This window comes from Fundulus heteroclitus, chromosome 18 (assembly GCF_011125445.2).
Source record: "Fundulus heteroclitus isolate FHET01 chromosome 18, MU-UCD_Fhet_4.1, whole genome shotgun sequence".
Lineage (NCBI taxonomy): Eukaryota > Metazoa > Chordata > Actinopteri > Cyprinodontiformes > Fundulidae > Fundulus > Fundulus heteroclitus.
The window spans coordinates 25070922-25085271 of record NC_046378.1 but is presented as its reverse complement, the minus strand read 5'-3'; the positions used below and the strand labels follow the sequence as shown (position 1 = coordinate 25085271).

General features: G+C 37.8%; 1 protein-coding gene and 1 long non-coding RNA gene across 3 annotated transcripts in view; one reads left to right on the top strand and one right to left on the bottom strand.

Annotated features, from left to right (window-relative positions):
* Positions 1–7255, bottom strand: part of LOC105932605 (neprilysin) — a 51309-nt gene extending 44054 nt beyond the window's left edge. Inside the window, exon 1 of one of the 2 annotated variants that reach the window (XM_012871836.3) lies at positions 7040–7255. In XM_012871836.3, coding sequence (XP_012727290.2) covers positions 7040–7082 — 43 coding nt within the window. In that variant the 5' untranslated portion in view covers positions 7083–7255. Of the gene's footprint in view, positions 1–2576; positions 2806–7039 lie in introns of those variants that run through there. The other variant, XM_036149670.1, reaches the window with a different exon arrangement.
* Positions 7062–9486, top strand: LOC110369097. Its single transcript, XR_002428703.2, has 2 exons — positions 7062–7150; positions 7250–9486. It is a non-coding gene; the product is annotated as an uncharacterized LOC110369097 (long non-coding RNA).
* The last annotated feature ends 4864 nt before the right edge of the window (positions 9487–14350 follow it).

Below are 14350 nucleotides of genomic sequence, written 5' to 3'. Positions count from 1 at the left end.
ACACTACTTTAAAGGGGCATAGTGTAAATTCCAGGATTTTTGCAGATGTCTGCCCCCTCTGGCGACAAGCTGAAATGACACCAGTGTTGTGCACATGCATGGGAGAAGAGGAAAAGCATCTGCAACTGAGACTGCACGGGTAATTTGTCTAGAGGCATACCGTCTTCTGAGGTAAGAAAGCTATGAATATTAAAGTTAGCCCGTGTTCTCTCGCTAATGCATCAATGGTGGCAAAGACTCAACAAAGTAGCCAGGTGAATGACATCGCACAGCACGTCACACCCACGCACATGCCCAGAGGATTCAGTCTGAATCACTCTCTGATGAACTGACTAATCCAGCCTATAGAGGGAACTGTGGTAAACAGAGGATAACTCATTTTACCTGTCGCGCAATTGTAAGGGCGTGTATGGGAAGAAAATTCAACTTCAAACTTCAAAACTTGCACAATGCAACTTTAAGCAAACTAATATTTAATAATGCAATGTTCAGATTGCTAGTATCGAACATAGAGTGCTGCTGAATTTTCTTATGAGAAGATAGCTATGTAATATTGGTTTGGCAAGATTCTGTTCATTCCTGCGTCTCTTAATAAGACCCGGTAAGAGGTAACTAGTTATTTCAAGTATTTAAAACCATGAAAAATTAAACTGTTTTAATATATATATATATTGTTTAAATCAATATATGCATAGTATATGTAATACAGTTTAAAAATCAAACTCACAGTAAAAACTATTATAAATAACATTTGGGCCAGACTTTTGTGAGAGCTTGCAATGGCAGTAGTCCAGGTTCCTGACGTTAAGTTTTTTGTGCAGCTTCTGAAGAAAACGTATAGCCACATCAATGTGCAATTATTTTAAAGTGATATCAAATAAAAATCTAACCCAAAACCTCAGTTATCTTAGACCTTGGTTTTTGGTGTGTTTCTCTGCTTTATACCACCACTTACAAGCCAGGCATAGTTGGTGTACATTTATAGGTACCCCCACTTACAAGGCAGGCATAGTTAGTTTGTTTGCATGGATAAAAATTACATGATGCTTAAGAGGGAGTTTTTAGAAACTTGAAACACAAAGCTTGTTTCAGGAAAACGGTATGTAAATGCACAATCCATAAAAATTGAGGTTTATATGTATCTACAGTTAAACCTAAATGTATTCATAGTTTGTGTTAGATACAAAATAAGATCTTTCAAAATATAATTAAATTATGTAGGAGGAGTATTAGTTTTCACTATGAAAACCTATTTACACACTTCTCAAAAATCAGTGGAAAAAATATCTATTGTTAAAACAGCAATCAAACATTATTTATCAATCCTCAGCATTTTTTGCATGTTTTCATTGGAATTTTCCAATGGCTTTGGATAATGAGCTCCAAGTCTTTGAGGTTGAAGGGCTACCTTGCTATTGCCCTAACCCTTAGCTCCCTCCGCAGATTTTCCATCAGATTTAAGTCTAGACCCTGACTGGGCCAATCCCAAAGATGAACATTTATTTCCAGTAGGAAATGTTGATAAAACTAAATCATTACTTTAAACCTAAATTTTCCAGGGGTATGAATCATTTGGAGGTATTTTATTTATTTATTTTTATTTCATTTGGAGCTATTAAACTATTGCAATTTGTATGCATAAAAGAAACTTGTTCTTCAATATCAGTGTTGCAATCTTCATTTCCTAGGAATTTGGAATATTGGTTGCTTTCTGTTTTAGATTAAATCTGTTAGACCATCTTTTATATATATATTTCTATATATTTTTTTATTGTTTATCTGAACACCATGATGCCACACAATTGTTATATTTTACTCAATGCTATACCTTGGGAATCTTATACTGGTAAATGCCTGTTAAAGTAAATTTTTACTTAACATCTTAAAAGAGCTGTCAGGAAATTTCCCTACAAACCAATGTTGAATTTTTTTTTCTTAGGAGATTTTTCAGAAACTATTCTGAAACAGTGTACTTTAAACATACACATACATTTTTAAGAGATTATTTAGTTTCTGCCTGAAATATTGAAATTACAATAAGGTAACTTATTGTCTACAAGATTCTAACTCAGCTTGCTAAATCCTAAAGTGCCTTGCTCCAGCAAAGGCTCCTCAAACCAATAAAACATGACACCTTGGGGCTCTTGAGCAACCATGATGAGGCAAAGTAGGAATGGGGTTGTGGTGTTATTAAAACAAAGTCAGTGTAAGTCCATTAACTCAGTAGTTGAAAAAAACTAAATTGAAGATCATTAAAATTATGTTAGGATTGGTCATCTAAAACTGATGCATCTTGATTGCTAATATTGTTTTTGTCGGTGCTATCTAAATATCCAAGTCCATTTATGTATTAACCTTTGAATTCATCAAGCAACTGTTTTCCAGAGAGAGAAATAAAACTGAAAGGATGTATTTAACAATTACAAAGTTGACACTTTTTCAACCTTCCTATGCTTTGAAGCTGACAAAAATGTAAAAACAAGAAGTGGAAAATAAAGATCAAGGACAAACTGGAGTCATAATAAAAGGACAAAAGAGGAAAATACAGCAAAAGGTGAAACCACGGAGGTTCTTACCCTTGCGGCTGTGCACTCCAGATCAAGAAACAGCCGGAAAAAAAGAAACACACTGGACAAAAAGCCAGACTTTTTCTCTGCTCCTTACAGTCAAGTATTGTTTTCCTCTCAGGAGCCAGGAGAGAACTTTACAAAGTTCATGTAACAAAGAGTTAAGTCTGTCTGTGAAGGTCTGAAGGCAATTAATCCTTAATCCTTTAACAGAAACGCATGGACTCCTGCACACAAACACTCATCCACGGCCTCCCAGCACCCTTTTTACAAGCCAGTGCCATGAGGTGTCAGTGCAGATGGGTGGGTCTCAATGTGAGCTGCCTGAGATGAGAACATCGTATGACCAAAGTCTCTTTCCTTCCTCTGAAGGAGCAGGCCCATCATTTAAGACACACACCTACATTTATCGCTGGAAAATATTTTCTTGCTGAGTGTCAAATTGCCTATCATTCCTCTGTATGGCAAAACAATAGACCAACGTAAAGTAAACTTCCCTGATTATGGTAATTATCCAACCACGTTATTGTACACAGCGAGTTCGGCTCCCTCCAGGCTATTTTCTGGGCTCCGAAAGCGGGCATGACATCACCGCAGGTCATACGATTTACTGCAGGAGAGTGACGACCGAATGCAAGTTTACAATCACAAGATGGGGAAGTGAAAAAAAACAGATATTGGAGTCATAAAAAATATGTGATAAGACACTGGGAGAAAACAAGTGGATGTGTTAATCAAAACTTCCTGTCAGCTCGTCTATGACTGCAGGAGAGGGCAGAACTTCCCCTGAATGAAAAAAAAAAAAAAACAGATCACTATGACAGCAGTCCCACAGCTGTAATAAAATTGTGTGTGCATGTCAGCACTAGAGATTATACATTATCATCAATCACTTCAGTCATGACACGATGCATGCAAAGCAACTGAATGTCTGTGGGATTTATTAAAATAAGGGAAAAGACTAAGTTAAACATCTTGAACAGACTTGGCTTTAAAGCAGTGTTGTGCCGATGCCATTTTTTGGCCCCGATACCGATACCCGATACCTGGCTCTGCAGTATCGGCCGATACCGATACCATACCGATACCATTACTTTGAAAATTATGTGTGTGTGTATATATGAAGAACAGCACACTACTTGGATGTAAAATAATTGCCATCATGGCTTTGTCAAGCTGCTACCTTATTAAAGCAGGAAAAAAGACTAATACAAAGTGAATCCAGTAGAACTAGTGAGTGTCGGGAGAGAGAAGGCTGCGTTCAAGTGACATACAAACATCAAAATGGTATCTGTGACCTATTTGTTGGTACTCGCCGATACCGATACCACCATTTTAGTGCGGTATCGGCGCCCCAGCCGATACTGGTATCGGTATCAGTGCAACACTACTTTAAAGTCAATGAAACTCAGGTTACACATTGCAACACAATGCCCCACTCAGTCTTTCAATATGTTTTGTTACTTCATTGTAAATTGTTATTGGGTCACATATACCCTTATAACGTCTTTACTCTGTGTACACTGGTGTGAAAAAGTATTTGTACCCTTTCTTTTGTATTTGCTTTTCAAAGATAACCTGCATAAATACAAGACACACTCTTGAAATAATGACTGTTGGTATTAAGGGGCAAAAAGCTATCCAAACAAAGCTGCCCCTATATGTAGCAAAAAAAAAAGCAATTGCTCCTTAAACATAATAACCGTTTGTTCCACTCTTGGGAGCAACAACTGTCATCCAGCAGGTTCTGAGATTTATTTATATTGATTTAGGCCCATGCTTCATTGCAGATTTGTGTTAATCCAACCACAATGGATGGTTTTTGTGCATGAACCGCCTGTTTTATATGATGTCAGGGCATTTTAATGGATTTAAGTCCAGACTTTGACTAGGCCAGTCCAAAGCCTCCATTGACTTTAAGGCATTCAGAGGTGGACTTCCTGCTTTTCCTTCACGATTATCTGATAGAGAGCAAAAATGGTGATTCCATTGATTTATCCAGTTTGTACCTGTTATTTAAAAAATTCCATACCCATGTACTTAAGCCAAATCAATGTATCTTTCTTTGTAGTTAATTTAGTTTCTGAATCCTGTTCGGGTCAGTTGTTTTTTATATGGCAGCTTATGACCCCTTGTTGAACACAAAACAACTCTAAGCAAACTGTTGCATTCAGAGAGTTTCTACCAAAGTAAGATAACCAAATTTTCTAACAGAAGACCAAGAATAGCATATAGAAAATTTCTTCAAATCATCAGTCATCAAAGCAGACCCAAAAGGTCCCTCTGACGGGTACAAATTGGTACATAGTCAGAATGAAATGGCCTAAGGCAGATAGCATTTTTTTATATAAAGAAACAATCCGAATTGCAAAGGTACAAAGTTGTAAAGTGGCATAATGACCAGAGCCCTCATCAGAGTCATTCTAGGTCATACATATGGCAGATACCCATGCAGCAGGTATTTGTCAGGGGAAACGGCCAACACATTGGATGAAAATGCTCCAGAATCCATGTTAGAATCTGTGGAAAGCCCCATGACCAGAGTTAGGCTCACTAAAACCAACGGATCACCTTGAACCTCGCTTCACTGATTCCATCCCAGGTGGCTGCTGGGCCGTTCAATTCTCCCTGCCTAGTGTCAGTTCTCACTATTGATAGGACAGATATGAAAACAAATTTCCTTAAATAGAAAAGCTTTTTATTATCTATTAATCTGATCTTAAGTGCATTTTTTAAAAACCAGGATTGATTTGGAATGTATCTAATTCAATTTTAATCTTTTAATGGCTGGGTTGAATTCAGATTTTTTTTGTGCCTTGACACAATATTTGTACTGAAAGCTAAATAACAAAGCTGAACTGAAATGAAAGAGGTGACCATGTTTTCCACGTCTGTTTCAATACTGTGTATTTTTTAAAATTATAGTATTTTTCTTTATTATCTTTATTTGCAAAGTCGATGGAAATCGAAGTCGAAGGGATGTATGAAACTGTTTTTAAAAAACCCAAAAGCTGATTGTTATTGTCTCATAATAACTCATTAACTATTATATAAATAGATATCATGGTTATATTTGACCCTTAAATCCGTGTGTCTTCTTCAAGGTCAGAAACTGTCCAACTGAGTCATTCTGCTTCTGTTAAAGGTAAAGCAAGGCAAGTTTATTTATAAAGCCCTTTTCAGTAACAAGACAGTTCATAGAGCTAAAGGAGGCCTTAGCATCATATACTGTAAGTACAAAACAACGATTCCTAACTGGGGTCTTCTCAAACCCGCAGTGAGTCATGGCAGATGGCTGTTAACCTTGAGCCTGCTTCTGCTGGAGGTATCTTCCTGTTAAAAGGGAGTTTTCCTCTCCACTGTCGCTACATGCATGTTTGGTATGAGGGATTGCTGCAAAGCCATCAACAATGCAGACAATGATCTACTGTGGTTACATGCTCTTTCAGGAGGGGTAAATGCTTCTTATCATGACTTGATGCAATCTGCTGGGTTTCCTTAGATAGAACACTTTTTGACCAGTAACAAGACGATTCAAAGTGCTGTACATGAACAGAAAAACATTACAGAGGGAAATATAACATAGAAAAAAAGAAAAAACAATATATTTATGGATATAACTCAGAACTTGAAAGGTCTAGTCACAGTCCGAGGACTCTTTCAAATGAGTTTGTATTTGTAGGATAATGGTTTACCAAAACCAAAGACAGAAAAAGTCCCAGCTCTTTTTTTTTCTCTCCACTCCCCATCTATATGGTCTGATATGAATATCTTAATCATTACCAGCCACATACCTCACAAGCCTCTTTGAAATTAAACATAATTCAACACGACACCCTAAAACATTTATGTGTCTGCACTTCAGCAGAGTAAAGTCACTTTTTTCTGCAATCTACGTGTATACCTAAATAGGTATCAGTGGAAATGTGACCTACTTTGCATGAAGGTAGTACATAAAAAAGGAGTTCTCAGCTCAGGGCCTTTGGCTCTAAATTACTTCTGAGAGAAGAGACATGATGCCCAGAGGTGATGTGATCTAGATCAGTATTACACTTCCTAAATTGCTTTCCTACATGTAAGTAAAAATAGCTTTTAAAAGAATATTGAACCTAATACTGCTGATAAAGTAATAGGAGACGATACCCAGTCAGATCACTATTTTCCAACTGGACCCAATTCAGTGTTAAACTCCGGTGATAAAAATATCCAGCTGCAGCAAACACTTAATGCGTGCCAGCGTCTCATCTCCTGTTGCACGTTGGGAACTCCGAGGGGGGTGTTATGGTCAACTGGTGCACACTGCCCCGTGTCACCCAACCGGCAAAGCCACGCGCGGCATAAAAAAAGAAATAGTAGCCTAATAATAATCATAATAATGATGGTGATGAGCGCACACACGCGCACGCACACACGCCGATCACGCAGATGGCACTGCGTTACGGGTCCAGCTCGGGCTGCGTGTGGAGACTTACCAGATATGTCAGGAAATTTTCGGTCGATGATATATATGGGCATCACATCCACTGATCAGATATCCATCAAATCCTCGAAGGGAGCGCAAAATGCTGATCTGCCCGCCACTGGTGAGCTCTCCGCTTCAACCCTTGATTTCAGCCAGACACGAACCTTTCCCGCCTCTTGTCTTTTCCTCCTTCTCCTTCCTTTGGCTCTCTCTGTTCTAGGGGTGCATATTAAAACGGACGCGCGCAGACTCTCACGCACTCTTCCCGCAACTATCAGCCACACCGTACCACATCTACCCGGAGAGGATCGCTGAATTAGAATGATCCATCAGAGGCGTGCGCAGCGCAACCGCTCAAGTGTGGGATCCGCACATGGGTGGAGAGGAAGGGATCCCATATTCCTAAACCCTGTGACAAACAGTTAGACAGTGAAGTATAAGATTCACGAAGTTCCTTTTCTTCAGGGTTGGTACCCCACCTTCGTTAGGGCGCTGTTGAGTGACCCTGTCAGCGACTCAGTGGCGATAAGCTGCGCCAAGATGGTTTCAAGGCGCAGGTTCAGCTCAGTCAGCAGTGGGATAAAAATATGTTCTCCACATAACTACCTTCCTATTGAGCTTTAATTGATGTTGAACAACAGTGACCATATGAACTGGACAATCCCCTTTTGTGGCAAGTGTGCAATGCACAAAAATGGTCCACAAAAATGAGGCAAGAAGCTATTTAAACTATGTTTTAGAGAAAAAAGTAAGAATTTCAATGTATATATTATTTAATTTCAGTTGTTTTTGTTAGGTCGCTTTCACAAATAGACTCCACAAAGTCAAAATGCAGAATATCTCTAATCATGTTTCGCCTGTACATAATTGTCATGCCTGTATCAATTTAAGGTTGTCTTGATGTCAATAAAATGTCAAAAATACTCTGTTACTTCAGAAGCATAACAAAGGCTTCATAAATTTCAAACCAAGTTTAAAACAAACTCTGTCCAGCACATAATATCTCGATTCAGGTTTGACCATATGAAGTAATTTAGATTTATAATTAGAGGTCATCAAAAAATTCTAAATTTAAGTTAGCCCCAAATAGGAATTTAAAATTGGTTCCTTCCCAGTCTTTTGTTTACCACATATTTTCCTCGCTGTGCAGTTACAACAGAGAGAGGTGTGCAGTCTCTGATGACTGGAAATAGCAAGAAGAAACCTTGTGGTGGGATTGAGGAGGACATGAATAAATAGATTGGAGACTCGCCTGATCCAGAGATCGTAGGGCAGACACATAACTTACTGGAAGAACTCTATGTCCCACCTGGAATGTAAACACCTTGGGATTTCTTATAGTGACCTAAAGTATATTGCAAGATAGATATTTGTTTTGTTTTTCCCTCTGGACATTGTACCGCTGCAACCCAATTTCCAAAATTGCAGAAGAAAATGTCTGACTGTTTGGGTATGCAAATGATGACAGTAGACATAAGTGGTGGCATCATAAGTCCTTTAGTGTGTTAAAGACAGTTGTCAGAGCACTTCACTGTCACTCAAAGCAGTAAGTGAGGGTCACTAAACACAGACAATACTTCTTTCAACAATACTTTGGCATGGATTGCCAGTACTTGACAGATTTTGACAAGAATTGCATTGTGGGCAGGATGGAGATTATACTGTGCAACAGCCTGGGGAATACAATTGTCACTGTGGCCTGGTATTGGAAACAATGGATAAATGGTGGCAGCCACAAATATCCTGTTGTTGTAAAAAGTACACCTCAGTTGCATCGATTTTAAACCAAGTCTTTCTTTGACATCAGAGTGTTTATTGTCCAATATTTCAGCAATAAATGTGCATATAAATTCTATCTGATTACATATCAGCATGCTTGTTTCAACTAACTAAACCTATTTATTCATGAAATAATGGCACGTGGCTCAAACTCCTTGAAAGAAAATTACAGAATTCATGCTAACTTTAAATATTGAATGCAGTTCCAACTCACTATTCATCATGCAACATCTGTGAGCAAATGATTGTACTGCAGTAAAATCTCGCTTTTCTGAGATCACTGGTGCTATAAACCATATGTTTTTAGCCATTTTTTCAATATATGTGTGAGGTACAGAATAATTTGCCCTAAATATCTTTCTCTTTGCTTCATGTGTATGTTTTATTTCTTTACATGTGACCTTTTGCTCCCAGCTGAAGAATAAAGTTCACAAGGGAGTCATAGGGAATGCTGCAAATACGCAAGGAGTTTTGGTCTAACAGCAAAAGTCGGCATCAAAGTGAGAAGAAAACTAGGTATGCCACTGTGGAGAATAAATGACCTAATTTCAGTAGGAGCAATAGTGTTTGGATGAGACTGCATGATAAGTGACTGATTGTCTGTCATCAGTTTATATTGAACTAAGATTGCTGATATAGGTGAATGTGTTGAAAGCAATAAAACATTTTTATAATGCAGTTTAGTTCTTTCTTTCAAGAACAATAAGAGTATATCAGATGCAAGAGGAAGGTAGAAGTGGTAGCAGATAATTTATGAACCCGTTTTATTATGCACGATTTAACCAAGCCTTACTGTAAATCAGGAAATAGAGGCAAAACAGAAATCATATTTCTAAAAAATAGTAAGGAGCTTAAACTTGTTCATTAATAACTAAATAAGTAATTAATAGTTAAGTTATTCAATGCGGTTTATTTATAGTGACAAATCACAACACGTCATCTCAAGGAACTTTAAAAAGTCAGTTCAATGGGATCATGCAGACAGATTGGTTAAAAGTTTTCTACCCAAGGAAACAGGCAAATTTCATCGAGCCATTTACACAGCATTGCCTCCTCCTGGATGAGCATGTAGTGACAGTGGAAACTTGCTTGCATTGTGTCGTTGTCTTTTCAGCAATCCCTCATACCAGGCATGCATGTAAGAGCCAGACCTGCCATGAAGTGCATTATGTGGCTGCTTAGGGCCCCATGGCCACTGTTGCTCCACTGCCTTCAACAAAAACCATAGAGTTTACGTTATTCATGTGTAATTTGGATCAATTAGCAGCAACTCTGTTGCCCACATCCTCACTAAGATTAAGAAAGTAGAGCACATCACCCCAGTTCTAAAGTCCTTACACTGGGTCCCTGTAGCTCAGAGAATAAACTTTAAAATACTTCTGTTAGTCTATAAATCCCTGAATGGCTTAGCACATAAATACATCACAGACTTGTTATAAGTGTATCAACCCTCCAGACCACTAAGGTCTTCTGATTCAAGTCTACTCTGCATACCTAGAACCAGAACCAAACATGGAGAAGCAGCATTTGGTTCCTATGCTCCACTTATCTGGAACAAACTTCCAGAAAACTGTAAGTCAGTGTAAGTCAGTGCTGAAAGCCTGAGTTCTTTTAAATTGAGATTAAAAACACATTTGTTTAGGATTGCCTAGTTAAACTGATTTACTGAAACATCATTAGTTCAAGTTTGTCGTCCCACTGTTTTTAAACTTTGCTTTTTGTTTTAATTTTCCCAGGTTTTATTTTGTTAAATTTTTTTTCTACATTTTATTCCAACTTGCTTTTATTCTGTTTTTATCTTCCATTATTTTAATCATGTAAAGCACTTTGCATTGTCTTTGTACTGAAATGTGCTATACAAATAAATTTGCCTTGCCTTGCATTCAATTTGAATATGAAGTGTTTCACATGAAAACAAATAATACAAGGTCTCAATCAGTGATAAACACAAAAAGAGGAGAATTATGTAAAAAAAAATAGTTTGAAGAGACAAGTTTTGATTTGTTCTTGAAAAGGGAGTGACTAGATCAACATATATCATTTTCAAGGATAGAGTCTGTCTCCTGTAGTCTTGAGCCTAGAATGTGGCAAAGCCAACAGGCTCTGATCATAAAATCTAGAGGAACCGCTAGTTACGTAAGTATATGTAAAAGTCCTTTTCATTTATATTGGTGCTTATCCATGTAAAGCTTTGAAAATAAAACCCAGCTTCTTAAAGGGTACACAGATATTGATGGTGAGCCTGTGTAACTGGGAAAGCTGCAGAATGATGTGTGTCCCAGAAGTACCACACAAGCGTCTTGAAGAACTTGTTGATTATCCAAGGAGGCTTTGTTGAGACAAGGGAGCAATGATTCACAGGCTTCAGACGTGATGAAATGAACGCATGAATAACAATTTGTAGTTCAGAGTGTGACACACTAGCTTGGCAACATTTTTAAGATGAAAAAAGGCAAGAACAAACCTGATCGGACTTGTACAGTGATGTGAAAAAGTGTTTCCCCTCCCCTGATTTATTATGGCATGTTTTGTCACACTTAAGTGTTTCAGAAGATCAAACAAATGTAAATATTAGTCAAAGACAAGACAAGTAAACACATGATGCAGTTTTTTAAATGAAGATCTTTATTATTAAGGAGTAAAAATCCAAACCAACATGACCTTGTGTGAAAAAGTGATCGACTCCTAAACCTAATAACTGGTTGGGTCATCCTTAGCAAGAACAATAGCAATCAAGCATTAGCGATAACTTGCAATTAGTGTTTTCCAGCACTGTGGAGGAATCTCGGTTCACTCCTCTTTGCTGAAATGTTGTAATTCTGCCACATTTGAGGGATGCAAACACTTTTTCACATTGCTGTATGTAACATAAGAACTTAGTGAAAAAGTACAGTGAGGTTTCGAGTAGTAATTTTGTGTTCTCTGCAAGGGGGCCACGAAAGTCCAAGACTCATCTGGGCCCATGAGTCATGGACGTTAAAAGGTATTTCCCCTTTCAGACGTTTACTCTTGTTTTGCATTTTTATCACACTTAAACATTTATTTTTCCAGATTTCCAGATCCAAAGAAATTCAAGAATAGATGAGACACTAAATTAATGGCATCTATCTATTTTGAAGCTATTTCTACAACACCCTGGTGAGTGGGGTCCCAGGAGTGGCAGCCCTTCCAAAATTGATCCAAGAGTTTACAAAAGAAACAAGAACAAGTTATAATGCACAGCAGGCCTTACAGTCCTTCGTTAAGGCCATTCTTCATGATTAAGCAGTAAGAAAGAGACTGACAAACACTAACATCAACAGTCACAATATTTAAAACAATACTGACCAAGAAGTACACAAGGTTTCTGCATAGAAAAGTGGTCCAAAATCCCTCCATAGGGATGTAAAAGATTTATTATGCAGGCATGATGGCAGCTATTGCTAACCAGGCTGGTGTTGGAAATCAAATCGTCACTTGAGAGTTGGTTAATGTATTTTTTTTTTAAGTTGCTATTATGTGATTTTAAAACATTTTTGATAATTTGAAATATTCAAGTCTGACTGAAAAGTAAAATCGGAAGACATTTTTCATGGAGCAAATGTTTTTCATGGCATGGTGTTCTAAGCTCGCTTTGGGACTCCTGGCTGATCTATAAGAGGGCTACTAGAGTTTGCTAAAGTGAAAACCCACCAGGACACTGGGTGGTGTGTCATTTGATTGTAATCTGTTCTCACCATTAGTACAAAATTATGGAGCCAGAAGGGTCTCAATATTCACAAATACACATATGTGATTCCTACATGCACAGTACAAGATCCACAAATGCACAGCTCAGAATCCATGCTGAGGTCTGATAGCGCATTGTGCTCATAGTACGCGCTTCCTGAACAGGTTGAATGTGATTGGCTTATGAGTAAGTCACCCCACGTGGGGTACTTTCCTGTGATTGGCTTATACAAGTGAGGCTTCTGATTCGTTGCAAACCATTCACTGTTTAAAAAAAATGCATTTGTGAAACAGGCAATGCAGGAGAGTCTCAAAAAACCACACACAAATGCAGTGAAGTTTAAAGACCAGAGCTGTGCATGTGTGGATCTTGTCCTGTGTGTGCATGGATTTTTTGTGCATTTCTGGATTTTTTTGTGCTAGCATCAGTCAAGCTGTGCATGTGTGGATCTTGTACTGTGCTTGTATGAATCACATATGTGTATTTGTGAATATCGAGACCCTTCTGGCTCCATACAAAACGGACTAGCTATGCTTAGAAGAATAAAACACTGGGCATCTGCTGTAGTGGTGGTCTACAACTAAGCATACCTGTGGGTTGCTATATAAAATATAGCAGAGGTGTATATTTTATGGAGTGGGCTGCCTACAGCTGATATGTTTCATGCCTAAGAATAAGGGATGTCAAACTAATATTTTATGCATGAAAGCAGGTGAGCTCCACTTCTTGCCTCTATTGGTTCTATGATTAATTCATTGATGAAAGTTTTACTGGCTCCATTTGTATTTTTATGAGTAAATGCAGGCATCTAAAAGATGTGTGTAGCTAGATGACGGGGCTGTTTTGTGAAAGAGGCTTATATCACACTAGATGTGTTGTGATTTAACATTTTATAACCAATATTTTAATTCTCATTTGCAGAAGTTGTTGAGTTCTGTACCACTATTCATTTCACAATTTGTTTAAGTTGAAAGGTTTTTGGTGGACTTGTGTTTCATAGGACATAGTTTGAAGTGGATGAAGATTTAATTTTTCTTTTTTTCTTTTTATGTGAGTTTTCCAGTACACAGATCCCGCCTTGCTGAAGATAGCCTTCAACCTTAGAAGTTACAAGAGTGGTTTATTTTAGAAGTTACAAGAGTAGTTTACAAACTTCATGAAAACTGAAAAACTGTCAAAAGCCAAAGTTATTTTAAATCAAGATTAAAACGCATTTGTTTAGGATTGCCTTGGCTGTTCTAGTTAAACTGTTTACTGAAACGTCATCAGTTTAAGTTTGTAGTCCAACTGTTTTTAATATTTGCTTTTAGTTTCCATTTTCCCATGTTTTATTTTGTTTAAATTTTTCTACATTTTATTCCAACTTGCTTTTATTTAGTTTTTATTTTCCTGTTTTAATCATGTAAAACACTTTACGTTGTCTTTGTACTGATATGTGCTATACAAATAAATTTACCTTGCCTTACTAGGGTTAAATGGTCTTGCATTGAATTTTGAATAAAACGTTTTTGTGACGTGATCTGGAGAAACTAACGTGTCACCAGCTCTGCCGTTGTGGCATATAAATGTAGCTCCTCCTTGTGCCTCTGTAGCGAGCTGGAGTTTAAATGGTTAGTTTTGCGGTCCTTCTATCTATTTTACAGGTTAGTGATTTACTACCGTAGTATTCAGTTAGCTTATTGACCTTGGTTCATCGGGCAAAGCCTCCTCTCGGCACATTTTTCAAGTATGAGATTGGGCGGAGTAAGGCTCTAGTATGGGGGTGAGTTACACTTTAATTACCCCATCGAACACCTTATCTTAGAGGGGGTTTTCATTGTTTTTTAGCCTCAG